The 19,649-nt window shown below is 44.6% G+C and overlaps 1 protein-coding gene across 1 annotated transcript in view; it reads right to left on the bottom strand.

Moving 5' to 3' along the window:
• The window catches only part of LOC143276868 (uncharacterized), a 30,144-nt gene that overhangs the window by 9,186 nt on the left and 1,309 nt on the right, over positions 1–19,649 (bottom strand). Inside the window, exons 2-7 of the mRNA XM_076581525.1 lie at positions 11,495–11,667; positions 10,273–10,368; positions 9,251–9,349; positions 6,492–6,590; positions 5,300–5,428; positions 890–991 (exon numbers count right to left, since the gene is read on the bottom strand). Of these exons, the coding sequence (XP_076437640.1) occupies positions 890–991; positions 5,300–5,428; positions 6,492–6,590; positions 9,251–9,349; positions 10,273–10,368; positions 11,495–11,611 (642 nt within the window). The 5' untranslated portion in view covers positions 11,612–11,667. The remainder of the gene's footprint in view (positions 1–889; positions 992–5,299; positions 5,429–6,491; positions 6,591–9,250; positions 9,350–10,272; positions 10,369–11,494; positions 11,668–19,649) is intronic.

Raw genomic sequence — 19,649 nt, 5'->3', positions numbered from 1 at the left:
ACACACACAACACACCCTACCTCCCAACACACACACAACACACCCTACCTCCACCCTACCTCCCAACACACACAACACACCCTACCTCCCTCCACACACACAACACACCCTACCTCCCAACACACACAACACACCCTACCTCCCTCCACACACAACACACCCCTACCTCCCTACACACACAACACACCCTACCTCCCTCCACACACACAACACACCCTACCTCCCAACACACACACAACACACCCCTACCTCCCTCCACACACACAACACACCCTACCTCCCTCCACACACAACACACCCCTACCTTCCAACACACACACACAACACACCCTACCTCCCTCCACACACACAACACACCCTACCTCCTTCCACACACAACACACCCCTACCTCCCAACACACACAACACACCCTACCTCCCTCCACACACAACACACCCTACCTCCCAACACACACAACACACCCTACCTCCCTCCACACACAACACACACTACCTCCCAACACACACACAACACACCCTACCTCTCAACACACACACAACACACCCTACCTCCCAACACACACAACACACCCTACCTCCCTCCACACACAACACACACTACCTCCCAACACACACAACACACCCTACCTCCCAACACACACAACACACCCTACCTCCCAACACACACACAACACACCCTACCTCCCAACACACACACAACACACCCTACCTCCCTCCACACACAACACACCCTACCTCCCAACACACACACAACACACCCTACCTCACAACACACACACAACACACCCTACCTCCCAACACACACAACACTCCCGTCCCCCATTCCCTCTGCCCCTCGACACACACACCATCCCCTCCCCCACATCCCACCCACCACACACACACTTACAATGGAGCCATTAGCATTGATGTCGCAGTCAGCATCCACCAGGGCGTTGACAACCTCAGTGTGACCGTGATACGCTGCGAACATCAGACTGGTGAAGTCCGCCTGAAAGAATCATACATGATAATATGGATACTTCTTCTTCTTCTGTGTTTGTGGGCTGCAACTCCCACGTTCACTCGTATGTACATGGGTGGGCTTTTATGTGTATGAACGTTTTTACCCCGTCATGTAGGCAGCCATACTCCGCCTTCGGGGGTATGTATGCTGGGTATGTTCTTGTTTCCATAACACACCGAATGCTGACATGGATTACAGGATCTTTAACGTGCGTATTTGATCTCCGTACTGCGTATACACATGAAGGGGGTTCAGGCACTGGCAGGTCTGCACATATGTTGACCTGGGAGATCGGAAAAATCTCCAACCTTTACCCACCAGGCGCTGTCACCGAGATTTGAACCCGGGACCCTCAGATTGAAAGTCCAATGCTTTAACCAATTAGCTATTGTGTCCGTCATATGGATACTTATATAGCACCTGTTCTCGGTCAGAGACCTCGCTCTGAGTGCTTTACAAATACAGTCATTTACACAACAGGCTGTCAACCTGGGTAGAGCTGACTGACGGCTATGATAAGGATACTTGTATAGTGCCTATCCTCAGTCGGAGACCAAGTTCTGGGCGCTTTACAACCACAGGGTCATTTACACAACAGGCTGTCAACCTGGGTAGAGCTGACTGACGGCTGTCACTGGGGTGCTCATGTTTGTTTCCTGCATCATTCAGTGAGGCTTCAGTCACACACACACATACACACTCACACAAACAGGTAACATTTTACATGTATGACCGTTTTGTTTATTTACCCCACCATGCAGGCAGCCATACTCTATTTTCGGGGGTTGTGCATACTGGGTTATGTTTATGTTCCTATAACCCACTGAACACTGACATGGATTACAGGATCTTTAAAGTGAATATTTGATCTTCTGCCTACATGGTGGATTAAATAAACAAAATGGTCATTCAAGTAAAATGTTACATGTACGTGTGTGTGTGTGTGTGTGTGTGTGTCTGTGTGTGTGCCTGTATGCATGACTGAAACCTGATTGAATGACAAAGGAAATGAATGATGATCGCCTGATGGCAGCTGTCAGTTGGCTTTACCCAGGTAGGCAGCCTGTGGTGCAAGTGACACCGTGTTTGTAAAGCACTTAGAGCTTGGTCTCTGACTAAGGATAGGAGCTATATAAGCATAAATTATAATAATAATGATAATAACGATAATGTAGAGTGTAAAGAGTTTAGTCTCTGACTGAGGACAGGCACAATCTAAGTATCCGTATCACCATCAGACGAGCGCAATAGTGAGTGGTTAAGGCGTTGGACTTTCAATCTGAGGGTCCAGGGTTCGAATCTTGGTGACGGCGCCTGGTGGGTCTTTAAAGGGTGGAGATGTTTTTCTGATCTTCCAGGTCAACATATGTGCAGACCTGCCAGTGCCTGAACCCCCTTCATGTGTATACGCAAGCAGAAGATCAAATACGCACGTTAAAGATCCTGTAATCCATGTCAGCATTCGGTGGGTTATTAAGAACAATCCCAGCATGCACACCCCTGAAGGTGGAGTATGGCTGCCTACATGGCGGGGTAAAAACAGTCTAACACATAAAAGCCCACTCATGTATGTATGAGTGAACATGGGAGTTGCAGCCGACTAACACAGAAGTATCACCATCATCATCTCTTTGGTTTGCTCTGGCTGCCGTCAAAACAACATCCCTTCCTGGTAAACAGTCTACACTGAAGCTGAGTATATTTTGAAACTAGTTTCCTTGATAATATAACATTGTTTGCTAAATAATATATATATTTTTGACAAGTGAAATTTAGTGATGTCTGTTTTTGCTGGACTTTTTCCTGTCTCTCTCCACATGGCGGCAGAGACATGTTTTTTTGTGTGTTTTTTTAAACTTTTTAAAATTTTTTTCCAAAAAACATGTATACAATACAGAGAATAGTATGAACAAACAATATAAAACGAACAGTAGCATCTTCCACTACAGAGAGAGAGATAAAACAAAACAAAACAAAACAGACTAAACAAGGCAAAACAAATCTGTAACAAGAACAACAACATCAACAACAACAACAACAAAAAGGAAGATTTGTCCAATCATTCAATCAATCAATGTTTACACATTAATGATTGTAGTAATATTGATGATTTAAAATGACATTAATAATAAATAGCCTGGACCAGTTGTAACATAGCAACAGCATCAATTGTGTCAACTATTACAGTAATGGTATCTAGGGTAAGGCGAAAGCGAGTGGTGGCATTATAATATCATAATAATAATGAGCATGAGTATACCACTTCTGCATTATTGGAAAAGAAATCTTGTAGTTAATCACATTGTAAGGACAACAGTAACCATAAGAGTTCAAAAAATAAACAAATAATACATATAAGAAATAAATAAAAACCTGTTAGAACAAAGTAAGGACTGTTATACAGAGCGGCAGAGACATGCTGAGGGACTTCTGATCCAGCGTTCACCAGTGATCAGGCTTCGAGGCCCTGTATCAGCATGGTTTTGTCACTAGAATAGAATAGAATAGAATAGAATAGAATAGAACAGAATAGAATAGAACAGAACAGAATACTTTTTATTGTCATAAAACCTTAAAGTTTATAAGACACAATGAAACATTAACATGAGCATATTAAATCACTCGGGACGGCAAGTTTTCTCCCTTGCTTTTCCCCACAGACGGCCCATTTGTAAGGGTTTGGAAAAAAATTACAAAAAATACTAAATACTGTGTAAGAAAATGAAACTTTCAGAACTGGTTTATTACGTGTTGAGCTATTACATATAAAAAAAAAAATCAAACTTCTCATCTTATTTTTACAGTTTTGCCATATGTAGAAAATACTGCCAATTTTTCACCCCGAATCACCATACCCATGCTCGCTTTCTGCATTAAATTCGCTTTCTTCTTCGTCATCATCCACCTCTTCAATGTCCGACCCTTCAGTTTGTAGCATTTCAAGTACTTCGGCAACCCTAAAACGTTGCCGTCACTGCCTTGTTCGCTTCACAACATTCTGAGAAGAGCCCGCTTTGCTAACAGGCTGGCACGTGAGCAGACGACCGGTCAGTGACTTTGTCAGCGTGTGTGCAAGACGGGCCACACATCCCAGGCTGACCAATCATACCATTCGATTGTGGAGTGACCCAGAATAGCGCACTCTGCTTGGCTAATCACAAAATCACGTGTACAGTGCATGATGGAATTTTACTTTCGGAGAATGCTATTCCATTCCTTCGTCCGAAACCGAATACGTTTTGTGTAGGAATGCGTGAGCATTCCTTCGTCCGGAAAGAATTAAATTCGCTTTCTTCTTCATCATCATCCACCTCTTTAATGTCCAACCCTTCAGTTTGTAGCATTTCAAGTACTTCGGCAACCCTAAAACGTTGCCGTCACTGCCTTGTTCTCTTCACAACATTCTGAGAAGAGCCCGCTTTGCTAACAGGCTGGCACGCGAGCAGATGACCGGTCAGTGACTTTGTCAGCGTGTGTGCGAGACAGGCCACACATCCCAGGCTGACCAATCATACTGTTCGATTGTGGAGTGACCCAGAATAGCGCACTCTGCTTGGCTAATCACAAAATCACATGTACAGTGCATGATGGAATTTTACTTTCGGAGAATGCTATTCCATTCCTTTGTCCGAATCCGAATACGTTTTGTGTAGGAATGCGTGAGCATTCCTTCGTCCGGAGAGAGTTAAAAAGAGAAACATTCGTGAACAAATTTCGCCAGCCTTGGCTTTAATTCTGTTAGAAGGATCAATTTGCTAGGCTTTGCATTTGGAAGACATATATCAATTAGGAATCTGTGTCTGTAAGCACTGTACTTTACACAATTGTCTAAAAGGTGAATCTCATCATCTAAACTGTTACAAGTATCACACAGTCTTTGTTCTTTTGGTGTATTTTTATATCTTCCCTGTTCGATTTGTAAGTCATGGGTGCTGATTTGTAGCATGGTCAATGCTTTCATGTGTTGTGTATTTGCTGTATTCTTTAAATACGGTTCAATTTTATAATCTGTCACAGTGTTCTTGTAAAATTCTAATTCAGATGAACTGTTATGTTTCTGTTTCCAAAATTTTACATATTCATTTTCAAGCTCCTTGGATATAGCATACTTTAATCTTTTAACACTAAAAGTGAACTGATTTTTCCAAACATGATCTAATCCAGTGCTAGTTAATACATTTCTCATGAAAAGTAGCCACTGAACATTTCTATTTGTGTGCCCTTGAGAAAAGTAGAGAGCTGCGGCAGCCACTGGGCCAACTTTCAAGATGGAAAAAAAAATCCACTGCTCACCTCTCCAAAGTCGCTGCTGGTGGCGTCAACATCGGAACCCGCGGCGACGAGAAGCTGTGCGATGCGTCCCAGCTGTGTCTCCTCCGTGCTCTGGGAACGCGCCACTTCGTGTAGTGCCAGTCGCTGATGCTGAACACACACGTGTTTTTTAGCGTTTTTTTTTCTTCTCCTTTTTTCTGTGCCCTGTAATTTTTTGGGGGGGGACATTTTCTTTTCTTTGTTACGATGATACATAATATTTTATACGACACACACACACACACTCTCCCCCCCCCCCCCCCCTCCCATTGCCCCCTCACACAGCACACCCCTCCTAACTCACCCCCCTCCACACACACACAACACTCTAATCTCCACCCCCACTCACCCCCCCCCCCCCCCCCACAGCACACCCCTCCTCACTCACTCACCCCCCTCCCATTTCCACACTAGCCCCTCCCCTCATCACCCCTCCCACACACACACCACTCTCCCCCCTGCCCCTCCACACACACAACACACCCTCTCCCCTCCACACACACACACAAACACACCCCATTCCATCTCCACACACATAACACAACCCTCCCTCCTTACACCTCTGAATGCACACACATGCCCTCCCCCTGCACCCCACTTTTTTTTTTTGTGGCCCACAATTTTTCGGGACATTTCGTTTTCTTTATTACGATGATGATGAATGATGATGGGGCTGATAAAAGATGCTGTAATAGAGGTCTATTTTGGTTTGGGACTGCTTGACAAGGTTGTCCTCTAATCATTTGTCCTGATAAACATGATGAAAGACACTCAGCTTTCAGAATATTTTGAGATGCTTCCCCTGAGTCATTTGTACTGAAATATTTAGAACCAGATTTCACCATTAGTTTCTTCCCTAAAGCAGTCAATGCTTTGTGTCTCTTGAACCAATTCAGAGTGAATAAAAGATGACTGTACAATCGACAACCATTTAAACTGTAGACCTAGTCATCAGTCACATAATATGTATTGCGTCAACGTGTGACGTACATTAACTCATTGAGCCCTGCACCTAAGCATTGTTCTCACGTCAAAATTCATTTCATTAAAATGGATATTTAAATACATAAATTTAAAAATGCTTATAAACATACACATATTCACGTGTGGGAAACATATTCCCAGCAAGCTTGACCATCTCATCGAATCTCCCAGCCAATCAGAGAGCTCCTACCTTGTTGGCCATGGCGACACTGGCTCCGGCGGAGATCAGCTTCTCCACCACTCCGACGTGGGCCCAGTAGGCAGCGTTGTGCAGAGCCGTCCATCCGTCCTGCACACACAGCAACACTGCCATGTCACGTCAAGTCATCTCACCTGATGTGAAGTCATCACACGTCAAGTCATGTCACCTGATGTGAAGTCATGTCACATCAAGCCATCTCACTTGATGTGAAGTCATGTCACGTCAAGCCATCTCACCTGATGTGAAGTCATGTCACATCAAGCCATCTCACCTGATGTGAAGTCATGTCACGTCAAGCCATCTCACCTGATGTGAAGTCATGTCACATCAAGCCATCTCACCTGATGTGAAGTCATGTCACGTCAAGTCATCTCACCTGATGTGAAGTCATGTCATGTCAAGCCATCTCACCTGATGTGAAGTCATGCTAAGTCATGTCACGTCAAGTCATGTCACCTGATGTGAAGTCATGTCACGTCAAGTCATGTCACCTGATGTGAAGTCATGTTAAGTCATGTCATGTCATGTCACCTGATGTGAAGTCATGTTAAGTCATGTCACATCAAGTCATGTCACCTGATGGGAAGTCGTGTCAAGTCATGTAATGTGAAGTCATGTCACCTGATGCAAAGTCATGTCAAGTAATGTAATGTGAAGTCATGTCACCTGATGCAAAGTCATGTCAAGTCATGCAAAGTCATGTCATATGATGTGAATTCATGTTAAGTCATGTCATCTGATGTGAAGTCATGTCACCCGATATGAAGTCATGTCACGTTGCGTCAAGTCATGTCAACTGATGTGAAGTCAACAGACAGAACAAGAAACACAGAGACAAAGGTGGACAGAGTGACAGAGATGGATGACAGAGAGACAGAACAAGAAACAGAGACAGACAGAGATGCACAGACACAGAAACAAAGACATAACAAGAAACAGAGACAGAGATGGACAGACACAGAAAAAGAGACAGACAGAGATGGACAGACACAGACGCAGAGACAGACTGAGACGCACAGACACAGAAACAGAGACAGAGAGAGATGGACAGACACAGACGCAGAGACAGACAGAGATGGACAGACACAGACACAGAGGCAGACTCAGATGGACAGACACAGACACAGAGACAGACTCAGATGGACAGACACAGACGCAGAGACAGCCAGAGATGCACAGACACAGAAACAGAGACAAAGATGGGCAAACAGAGAGAGAGACAGAGATGGACAGAGACAGAGTAAAAAAGAGAAACAAGACGAAAGCGAAGTGGGGGAACACAACAGGGCAAGGGAGCAGAGACTGAGAGAGGCACCTTGTTCTGAGTGTTCAGCTCACAGCCAGCGTCCATCAGCATGCTCACGAGACACAGATACAAGACAGAGACAGAGCAGTAAACACAGACAGAGAGAAAGACGTGGACAGAGACACAGAGATGGACAGAAAGAGACAGAGCAAAAAAACAAGGACGCAGATACAGACAGAGAGAGCAGGAACTATAGACAGAGAGAAAGAGATGGACAGACAGAGAGACAGATGGACAGACAGAAACGGACAGAGACAGAGCAAGAAACAGAGACACAGATACCGGCAGAGAGAAAGAGCAGGAACTATAGACAGAGAGACAGAGATGGACAGACAAAGAGACGTAACAAGAAACAGAGACAGACAAAGATGGACAGACAGAGAGACAGAAGAATAAACAGAGACAGAGATGGAGAGAAACAGAAACAGAGACAGAGACAAAGATGGACAGAGAGAGAGACAGAGATGAACAGAGACAGAGTAAAAAACAACAACAACAGAACAAGGCGAAAGCGAAGTGGGGAAACACAACAGGGCAAGAGAGCTGAGACTGAGAGAGGCACCTTGTTCTGAGCGTTCAGCTCACAGCCAGCGTCCATCAGCATGCTCACGAGACACAGATACAAGACAGAGACAGAGCAGTAAACACAGACAGAGAGAAAGACGTGGGCAGAGACACAGAGATGGACAGACAGAGAGACAGAGCAAAAAACAAGGATGCAGATACAGAGAGAGATAGAGAGCAGGAACTATAGACAGAGACAGAAAGAGATGGACAGACAGACAGACAGAGATGGACAGACGGAAATGGACACAGAGCAAGAAACAGAGACACAGATACCGGCATAGAGAAAGAGCAGGAACTATAGACAGAGATGGACAGACAGAGACAGAGCAAAAAACAAGGACACGGGTACAGACAGAGAGAGACAGAGAGCAGGAACTATAGACAGAGAGAAAGAGATAGACAGACAGAGAGACAGAGATGGACAGACAGATACACAGAGATGGACAAAGAGACAGAGCAAAAAACAAGGACACAGATACAGACAGAGAGAGACAGAGAGCAGGAACTATAGACAGAGAGAAAGAGATGGACAGACAGAGAGACAGATGGACAGACAGAAACGGACAGAGACAGAGCAAGAAACAGAGACACAGATACCGGCAGAGAGAAAGAGCAGGAACTATAGACAGAGAGACAGAGATGGACAGACAAAGAGACGTAACAAGAAACAGAGACAGACAAAGATGGACAGACAGAGAGACAGAAGAATAAACAGAGACAGAGATAGAGAGAAACAGAAACAGAGACAAAGATGGACAGAGAGAGAGACAGAGATGAACAGAGACAGAGTAAAAAAAACCCCAAAAAACAGAACAAGGCGAAAGCGAAGTGGGGGAACACAACAGGGCAAGGGAGCAGAGACTGAGAGAGGCACCTTGTTCTGAGTGTTCAGCTCGCAGCCAGCATCGATCAGCATGCTCACGATCTCCTCCTCCCCCTTCATGGCCGCGTGGTGCAGCGCCGTCATGCCCCGCTGAGCACAGGTGAACACAGGAGTGTGACACACTACAGCGCAGGTAAAGGTGTGACGTAATTGCATCGGTAACACACCGCGCACAGGTAAGACACAGCACAGGTAAAACACAGTACAGGTGGAACGTGTAACACTACTGCACTTGTAACACACTGCACAGGTAACACACAGCACAGGCAAAAACATAGCACAGGTAAAGGTATAGATTCAGTTTCTCAATTAAGTGTCACTGCGTGCGGACAAATCCATATATGCTACACCACATCTGTTACGCAGGTGCCTGACCAGCAGCATAACTCAACGCGCTTAGTCAGGTCTTGAGTGCATGCTTGTGTATTATCAGAGTGGATTTCTTCTACAGAATTTTGCCAGAGGACAACACTCTCGTTGCCATAGGTTCTTAAAGGTATCTCTCTCTTAACAGTATAACACTACAGCACAGGTACAGGAATAATGCTGCAGCTGCTGTTCAACAGTACCTGTTCTGATGCAACATATAAAGAACACCACCTGCAAACACCCTCACAGTAATGACAATAATGCTCTTGAGTTGCCATGCCAGATTGAGTGAGCATACCCTCTGGAGAGGAGACGGCCACCATGTCCCTCCAGTTTAATAACAGAAACCACCATGAATCTGCCCAAACGTGGAGGCGGAGGGGGATAAAATTTGAGGGTCAACATGAGAGTGAGGCATGACAGGCCACAGAATGTGGGACAATTTCTTTGATCTTGTTCATGACGAATGGGGATGAGGATGAAGAACATTGTTTGAAGCTTACCAAGCCCACTCGCACACACAGACACATCTGAAACAAGGAATACACATTAGACTCTCTTTGCTTACACACAATAAATGAACAAACTGGAAACACACACACACACACACACACACACACATCACAGTGCCTTTCAGTACTTACACTGTCCTGCACATTGATGTCGCACTTGGCCTCAATCAACAGCTTGACAACATCAGGTTTACCTTGGGAGGCCACATGAATAGGGCAACAGTCATGCTGCAAACACAAAGTCACCATGAAAATTACTGCACCTTCAGCAAAGACGGACTCTAAACACACTGTAAAGTCACCATGAAAACTACAGCACCTTCAGCAAAGATGGACTCTAAACACACTGTAAAAGACACCCACACAAAGTCACCATGAAAATTACTGCACCTTCAGCAAAGACGGACTTCTTCGTCGTCTTCTTTGTTCGTGGGCTTCAACTCCCACGTTCACTCGTATATACATGAGTGGGCTTTTACGTGTATGACCGTTTTTACCCCGCCATGTAGGCAGCCATACTCTGCTTTCGGGGGTGTGCATGCTGGGTATGTACTTGTTTCCATAACCCACCGAACGCTGACACGGATTACAGGATCTTTAACGTGCGTATTTGATCTTTTGCTTGCGTATACACACGAAGGGGGTTCAGGCACTAACAGGTCTGCACATATGCTGACCTGGGAGATCGGAAAAATCTCCACCCTTTACCCACCAGGTGCCGTCACCGAGATTCGAACCCGGGACCCTCAGATTGAAAGTCCAACGCTTTAACCATTCAGCTATTGCGCCCTTCAAAGACGGACTCTAAACACACTGTAAAAGACACCCAGTTAATGCTGATGTCTTTTTCAACTGCCAGAATGTGCCACGGGAAACTCAACAGAATTCCTCCCTTCTTTCTTCAATGGGTATGAAAATCATGGTATCTTCTTTAAAAAAAGAAAAAAGAAAAAAAAAAAAAAGAAAAATGAAAAAAAAAGACTCGACTCACTGTAAAAAAAACAAAAAACAAACCAAGTTAACGCTGATGTCTTTTTTTTTTTTTTAAAGGGTATAAAAAATTACAGTATCCTAAATGAAAACAGACAGACTCAACTCACCTAGTTGATGTTGTCACCTTCTTGAAAAGGGGTAAAAAAAAAAACAACAACAAAAAACACAAAAACTTCTTTTTTCAAATTTTAAAAAAATTTTTTTTTAGGTACTTTCAACAAAGATGCACTCTATAAAAAAAATAATTTTTTATTCATTTATCTTTTTTAGGTACTTTCAACAAAGATGCACTCTATAAAAAATTTATTTTATTCATTTATTTTTTTTTTAGGTACTTTAAACAAAGATGCACTCTCCTCACCGTAAAAGAGACCCAGTTGATGTCAATGCCTTCCTCGATGAACTTCTTCACCAGGTGAGTTCGGCCAAAGCCGCAAGCATCCCAGAATGCCTCCTGCCGTGAATTGGCCTGCCCCATGTTTTCTGGTGAGTCTCTTGGTCGATGTCACAAACAATGCACACACACGGCCCACTCTGCAACAGGAACAATGCGATACAACTGTGAGACTCGACAGTTTTCTGAGGCGCATCCTGGGGTGATGTGGTGTTGTGTTGTGCATGGTGTGTTGTGTTGTGTAGTGTGTGGTGTGGTGTGGAACTGTAGTTGTGTTGTGTTGTGTTGTGTTGTGTTGTGTAGTGTGTGGTGTGGTGTGGAACTGTAGTGTAATGCACACAGAGCTTCAAGAATTTGCCCCACAGTAAGGCATCTTAATAAATAGTGTAGTGTAGTGTAGTGTGGTGTGGTGTGGTGTGGTGTGTAGTGTAGTGTAGTGTAGTGTAGTGTGGTGTGGTGTGGTGTGGTGTGGTGTAGTGTTGAGTTGTGTAGTGTAGTGTAGTGTAGTGTGGTGTAGTGTGGTGTGCTGTAATGATAAGAGTCGCAATGCCATCCACAGCGTCTCATCATACTGCAGCCTCCTCCTTCTCTTTCCCTGTTCCTAACCTCATTTGGCGCTGCGAGCAGAGAGACAGATTCCCATCAAGACAGACATGAACAACAACTTCTGCCTTCCGCCCCCCCACTGTTCCCCTCCCTTTCTCCTCATCCTGAACATTCCTGCCCCCTGTCCAATATGCCCATCCCTATTCTCTCCGGATCCTGACATCCCTTCCAAACCCCTGCTTATCCTTTACAGCAGATGACAGACAAAATAATGCAGATCATTGCAGACATATCCCCCCCCCCATCCCCCCATCGTCACCACCCTAACCCACCCTCTCTCTGTGTCTCTCCGACCTGAGGTTGCTGTCCACCCCTCTGCTCTCTGGTAATGGCTGTTGACACTGATTAGTGGACTGATGGGCATGGTGACCGAATGGTTAAGAGCACTGGATTGTCACCGCAAGTTTGATCTCTAAATTTGGCCTACCTGGTGGATTCAAGGTGGAGATTTTTCCTATCTCCCAAGTCAACATATGTGCAGACCTGCTACTGCCTGAACCCACTGCATGTGTATACACAAGCAGAAGATCAAATACAGATGATAAAGACCTGTAGATGTAATTCAGCAGGCTACTGAGACAAGTGCATGCCAAGCATGCACACCCCTGAAAATGGAATATGGCTGCCTATATGGCAGGGTAAAAACGGTCATACGCTATGTATGTATGTGTGTATGTATATATGTGTGTGTGTGTGTGTGTATGTACATATGTGTACATGTGTGTGTGCACCCCCATTCCAGGTGTGAATGGGTACCTGACTGGGGAATGGGGAAGGCTAAAACGGCTTTCCTATGCCGAGCCCTAGACACAGTGGATATGAAATCACCACCCAATAGCTATTAAAAGGCTGTTGGACCTTTAACATTAACCTTTTAAAGGAGACCTATATATACATTCCCCACAGGCACCACCCCCTTCTGGTGCATCACGGGTCATTAAAGACCCGCACAAGGGTACATTTGTACAGAAACCGACCGACGAAGCATGGCGGAAGTTTAACGTAAGCTTTTTGACGCTGCACTTGTTGATTTGGAAGACAAACATTGTGAAGCCACTCTGTACATTGCCTGTGAAGAACGTGAGGAGTTCCTGGAATTTCAAGCATGTGACTCTTACGACTCCTGCAGCAAAAAGCATTCCAACTACTTTAGGTTGATGTCTCTGCGTCTTTTCTGGGCCACAGTAACACGGGCAGGGTTAACCCATCCAACCCCAGGGAGTTCATAGCCTTGGCAGGCTTCCATGCCACATTGATGCAGAAAAAATTGCAGAAAATATTGTTTTTTCTTCCAAATTAAGTCTTGACACATTCAGAAATACTGTTAGAAGTTACTTCCCTTCACTTATTCTTGTTATTCTTATTCTTGTTGCTTATTGTCCAGCTGACCGCACCAGGCCATATCAGGACTGTCAAACAATACAAATGCTGAACTGCATCAACACAAAACTGTCACATCTGCAAGAAAACAACAACACTAATAGAAACCCACAAAACACAGTTCATGACACAGTATCCCAACCATTTAGCTCCTTATGGCAAATAAGACTAGGCCATGCTGAGGACGCCAGCCTTTCCGCTTAATTTATCATCCTCAGATTACAAAACATTGTAAAAAAGGAGAAAAAAAAACCCAATAATTCAAAGCCAAACAAAAAATACAGAAAAAAAGACCATATAGGCAAATAATACTGCAGAATGGGCAGCTAGTGCCCATTCCAGTGTTTACATCTCACTAACTAATCGCCAGAGCAAAACAGCACATCATGGATGCAGAAAAGAGAAAAAAGTGTCCAGGCTTGCTTGAAAAAAGAAAGGGGAATGGGCTGGGAAGACAGAAAAAGGAAACAACAGTGAAGAAAGAAAAAAGGCAGGAACAAAGAGAGTGACAGAAAAGAGGAAAATTTCTTGCACAGAATTTCCAGAAGGCGGGGATGCTATTTATACTGGAAGACCCCCCAGCATTCCTATGGGGGAATTCCCTTCACTTACGGCATATGTATACGCAGGAAAGTGAAAAAATGAGACGAAATCTGAAGCTGGAGCAATGCATGGCCGCGGGCTTAACTCATTCGACTCCAGGTACAAGATAACTCGTACCATGATTGCTGCCCCTGTGGACAGTACGAGTATTCTCACACCAACACACTATTCTGATTTTGTCCATTTTTTGCTTGGTACATTTGGGATTCCAAACAGAACCATTTCCTGATTATGGAAGCATGAAAATGAAACTTTGTTTGAACAATTAAATCAACAATTTTGCATCAATTTCCGCTGTTTTGGTGAACAACCCTGTTTTTTCTGCAGTGGTCTGATGTAGTGCGGGGCCGGGGTCCAGGGGAGTTGTAGCAGGCATGTAGCTGTGGTGTAGAATGAGTTAATGAGCTGATAATAAAGTCCCCCCCCCCAATCCTCTGCCCCGCCTGTCCCTTAACTCTTGTTGACTGATTCCTCAGTGCCAGATGGAACGAGCATGTGTCACCGCCACGACTACCCCTTTCCCTCTCTTTATGGGATGAGTCTACTCCCTCCCCAAAAACACCCTCCCTCCGCATCCCTCCCAGCATTATCCCCCCCCCCCACCCACCCCCCGCAACAGACCTCGGCTGGGAGAAATGGATGTCGACAGACATGGACGACGCCAATGACGGCACGCACACATCACCGCTGCTACCTTCCTCCCCCCTTTTTTTTCTATCTTTAATCAACACAAGTGGAGTGGTGGCCTAGTGGTTACGCGTCCACCTAGGAAGCCAGAGAATCTGAGCATATGGGATCAAATCCTCGCCAGAATATTCTCCCCCTCCATTGGACCTTGAGTGGGGGTCTGGTAAAAGCCCACTCGCGTATGTACGAGTGAACGTGGGAGTTGCAGACCATGAACGCAGAAGAAGAAGAAGTATTTCTTTTTATCACAACAGATTTCTCTCTGTGAAATTCGGGCTGCTCTCCCTAGGGAGAGCGCATCACTACACTACAGTGCCACCAATTCTTTGTATTTTTTCCTGCCTGCAGTTTTATTTGATTTTCCTATCGAAGTGGATTTTTCTACAGAATTTTGCCAGGAACAACCCTTTTGTTGCCGTGGGTTCTTTTACGTGCGCTAAGTGCATGCTGCACATAGGACCTCAGTTTATCATCTCATCAGAATGACTAGCGTCCAGACCACTACTCAAGGTCTAGTGGAGGGGGAGAAAATATTGGTGGCTGAGTCGTGATTTGAACCAGCACGCTCAGATTCTCTTGCTTTCTAAGCGGACGCGTTTCCTGTAGGCCATCACTCCACTAATAATAACAATGATAATAAAGATAGAAATAACAATAACAATTAATTTTTTAAAAATATAATAATGGTAATAACAATCCTGACATCAAGTATCTCTCCTCAACCCCTCTCACAGTTTCCCTCCCCTCCCCTGTCTTCCATTCCCTAGGAACAGGAGGGTCTATGTCAGTCAGGCATTGGGCTTCCGATCCAGTGTTCACGTGTTTTTGAGGTTCAACTCCGAGGCCCCATTTCAGCACGGCGTTGTGTCCTTGGCAAAGGAACTTCACTCTCGTTTTCCTCACTCCACCCAACGTGGAGTGATGGCCTAGAGGTAACGCGTCCGCCTAGGAAACGAGACAATCTGAGCGCGCTGGTTCGAATCACGGCTCAGCCACCGATATTTTCTTCCCCTCCACTAGACCTTGGGTGGTGGTCTGGACGCTAGCCATTTGGATGAGACGATAAACCGAGGTCCCGTGTGCAGCATGCATGTAGCACATGTAAAAGAACCCACGGCAACAAAAGGGTTGTTCCTGGCAAAATTCTGTAGAAAAATCCACTTCGATAGCAAAAACAAATAAAACTTCCAATGCTGAGCCGTAGAAGGCTATGGGGCCTTTCATATTTTGATGACATTTGAGCGATACTGAAAACATTTTGGAATAAGAACTGTCTGGTTTTCCGTGTCATATTCTTCTTCTTCTTCTGCGTTCACTTGTATGCACACGAGTGGGCTTTTACGTGTATGACCATTTTTACCCCGCCATGTAGGCAGCCATACTCTGTTTTCGGGGGTGTGCATGCTGGGTATATTCTTGTTTCCATAACCCACCGAACGCTGACATGGATTACAAGATCTTTAACGTGCGTATTTGATCTTCTGCTTGCATATACACACAAAGGGGGGTTCAGGCACTAGCAGGTCTGCACATATGTTGACCTGGGAGATCGGAAAAATCTCCACCCTTTACCCACCAGGCGCCGTCACCGTGATTCGAACCCGGGACCCTCAGATTGACAGTCCAACGCTTTAACCACTTGGCTATTGCGCCCGTCATTCCGTGTCATATAAATCAGCTCTGTTCTCTCTTACCACAGGGATACAGAGATCCAGTCCGTGCACATTTATACCAGAGCTGCATTCAATATTTTAAATCAGCTCTATTCTCTTGTGCATAGATATCCGTGGCCTGCGCTTGTCCATCCACAGTCAACATAAACCAGCTCTCTTCCCTCTCTCCACTGTGTACAGATAAACATGGTCTGTGCTCATTATTTTTTTTCCCAGCAGTGACATCAGCACGAACCAACTTTCTTCTCTTGCGTGTGGAAATAGCGCAGTCTGTACACGAGTTTATCCACAGCTACAGTCAACATGAACGAACATTCAGATTCTCCCTTGCCACTGAGAGATAAACCATGTGTCCCCTACTACGCCAGGGCACACAAGCAGTTATTCATCTAGGTTCTGACAGTACTAGAAATAATAATAATAATAATAATAATAATTATTATATTTATATAGCTCTGATTCTTGTGCAGAGACAAATCAAAGCGCTTTCACACAAGTCATTCACATGCATGCATAACAGACATAGTAGATATTACTAGAAATACAACACACCACCCATCTGCTCACCTTCTGCTTCATTTATAGTCAAACTACGGTGGGCTGCTGATCTAGAGGTAATCCGTCCACCTAGGAAACGAGAGAAACTGAGCTCACTGGTTCGATTCCAACACTTGCCAGTATCTTCTTCCCCTCCACTAGACCTTGAGTGGTTGTCTGAACGCCAGTCTTTCAGATGAGATGATAAACCGAGGTCCTGTGTGCAGCATGCACTTAGTGCATGAGAAACGAAACCACAGCAAAAGAAAAAAAAAAGGGTTGCCACTCACAAAATTCTGTAGAAAATTCCACTTTGATAGGAAAACACACATGCAAACACAAAAACAAAAATGGTGGCGGTTTCAATGTCGCGATCGCGATGTGCTCTCCATGGAGAGAACAATTCAAATTTCACACAGAGATATCTGTTGTGAAAATAAAGTAATACAAAAGATATATATCTATATGCATATATATATATATGAAAATGGTAAATAAACCCCAAAGAAAACAATTGTCCTTTTTCTTTCTTTACTCTCAAATTTTCACCCATAGGGCTTCCTTCATTAGGACAGCGTCTTGATAGGAACCCCCCCCCCATCCTCCCAATCTCCCCCCCCCCCCCCCCCATATATATACACACACATACATACATACATACATATATATATATATATATATATATATATATATACACATGCACATATACAAACATATATATATATATATACATGTATACATACATACACATATGTATGTACAACAGCGAACGTACACCCTTTGATTTCATGAAAGGATCAACGAAGCACATCCATCAGACGATGTCACTCCCCCTTGTTCGCCCTGCCTCCAATTTTGCAAATGGCATGTATCCGCATCACTCACCTGCCCACCGCTATTGAAAACCCTGGCTTTCAGAGAATGCCCACACCCAGGGTAGGGCAGGTCACTGGTGCAGGCATCCAACACACTGCACGCACTGCTGTGGTTCCCACCCCACCCCCCCACTCTACCAGACAGAGAGAAAGAGAGAGAGTGAGGGTGGGGGGTGGGGTTTGTGGGGGCGGGGTGGGGAGGAAAACACACACACACACACACACACACACACACACACACACACAGTAGACAGGCTGTGATAAATGGGAAATCAATACCTGCCTTCTGGTTCCCAGCCTGTCCCTACAACTCCAACCCCACGCACCCCCATCATTCTTTCCCCTACCCCACTCCCTACCCCCACTGCTCAGCCCACAACCCCCCTTTTCCCCTCTGTCAGATCAGGCAGTGTCTACCTACCTGCCTCCATTACCATCTCCATCCCTAATCGACAGACCCCGCCAGTTTTGAGCTCTACCTCTATCTCATGACTCAGTATTATCAACCGACCGACTGGAATTCTGATGGAGCAAAACAGCTGAGTGGTTAAACTTAAGCCTTGGACTTCCAGTCTGAGTGTCCTGAGTTTGAACCCTGATTCACAACTGTGCCTGGTGGGCTATGGTGGAGATTTTCTGATTTCCAACCCCAACAGATGCGTAGATGTGCATAGTGTGTGAAGCCACTCTGCATGTTCATACATGCAGAGGACTAAATGTGCACATTAAGGATCCTGTAATCCATGTCAGCTTTCGGTGGGATGATGGAAACAAGAGCATACCTAGTATGCACAACCCTGAAAACAGAGTACGGCTGCCTACATGATACGGTAAAATCTGTCATGCATGTGTAAGACCACTCATACATGTACATGTATACAATATGGATATTTATAAAGTGCTCATCCTCGGTCAGAGACCAAGCTCTAAGCTCTTTACAGACACAGAGTCATTTGCACAACAGGCTGCCTACCTGGGTAGAGCTGACTGACAGCTGCCATTGGGCGCTCATCATTTGTTTCCTGTTTCATTCAATCAGGTTTCACTTTCAGTCACGCACACACACACATGCTCACACAGACGTACATGTAACATTTTACATGTATGACCGCTTCCCTCATTTACCCCGCCATGTTGCAGCCATACTCTGTTTTTGGGGGTGTGCATGCTGGGTATGTTCTTGTTTCCACAACCCACCAAACAATGACATGGATTACAAGAGCTTTAATATGCATATTTGATCTGCACGTGTAGACACATGAAGCAAGTTCAGGCACCAGCATGTCTGCACATATGTTGACCTGAGTATCCATATTACCATCATTATTCATTTATTTATTTATTGAAAACTGCAATTTTCCCTGTACTTTATTTGTCTTAGGTATACATATGTACTCTCTAAGTCTCTGTCATTCATAAAACACACACACATACAAACAAAACCTAAATAAAACCACACACACACATACGCAAGTGATCAGGTGCAAGTGTGTGTTGTGTGTGTGTGTTAGTGTGTTAGTGTGTGTGTGTGTGTGTGTGTGTGTGTGTGTGTGTGTGTGTGTGTGTATGTCTGTGTCTGTGTCTATACATGTGTACAAATCATTCTATATAATTTCTTATTAAAAAAAAAAAAAAAAGCTTCAACTAGAAATTAATAATAAAACAAAGTTATCAATTTAACTGTCCCTGTATTTAATCCCCAATCCCACCCCCAAGCCACACTGCAAAAAAGCTTCACAGACATCAAAGTTGTAGCAACAG

This window comes from Babylonia areolata, chromosome 33 (assembly GCF_041734735.1).
Source record: "Babylonia areolata isolate BAREFJ2019XMU chromosome 33, ASM4173473v1, whole genome shotgun sequence".
In the NCBI taxonomy this organism is placed as follows: Eukaryota; Metazoa; Mollusca; class Gastropoda; order Neogastropoda; family Buccinidae; genus Babylonia; species Babylonia areolata.
This window is presented reverse-complemented; position numbering and strand designations above follow the sequence as displayed.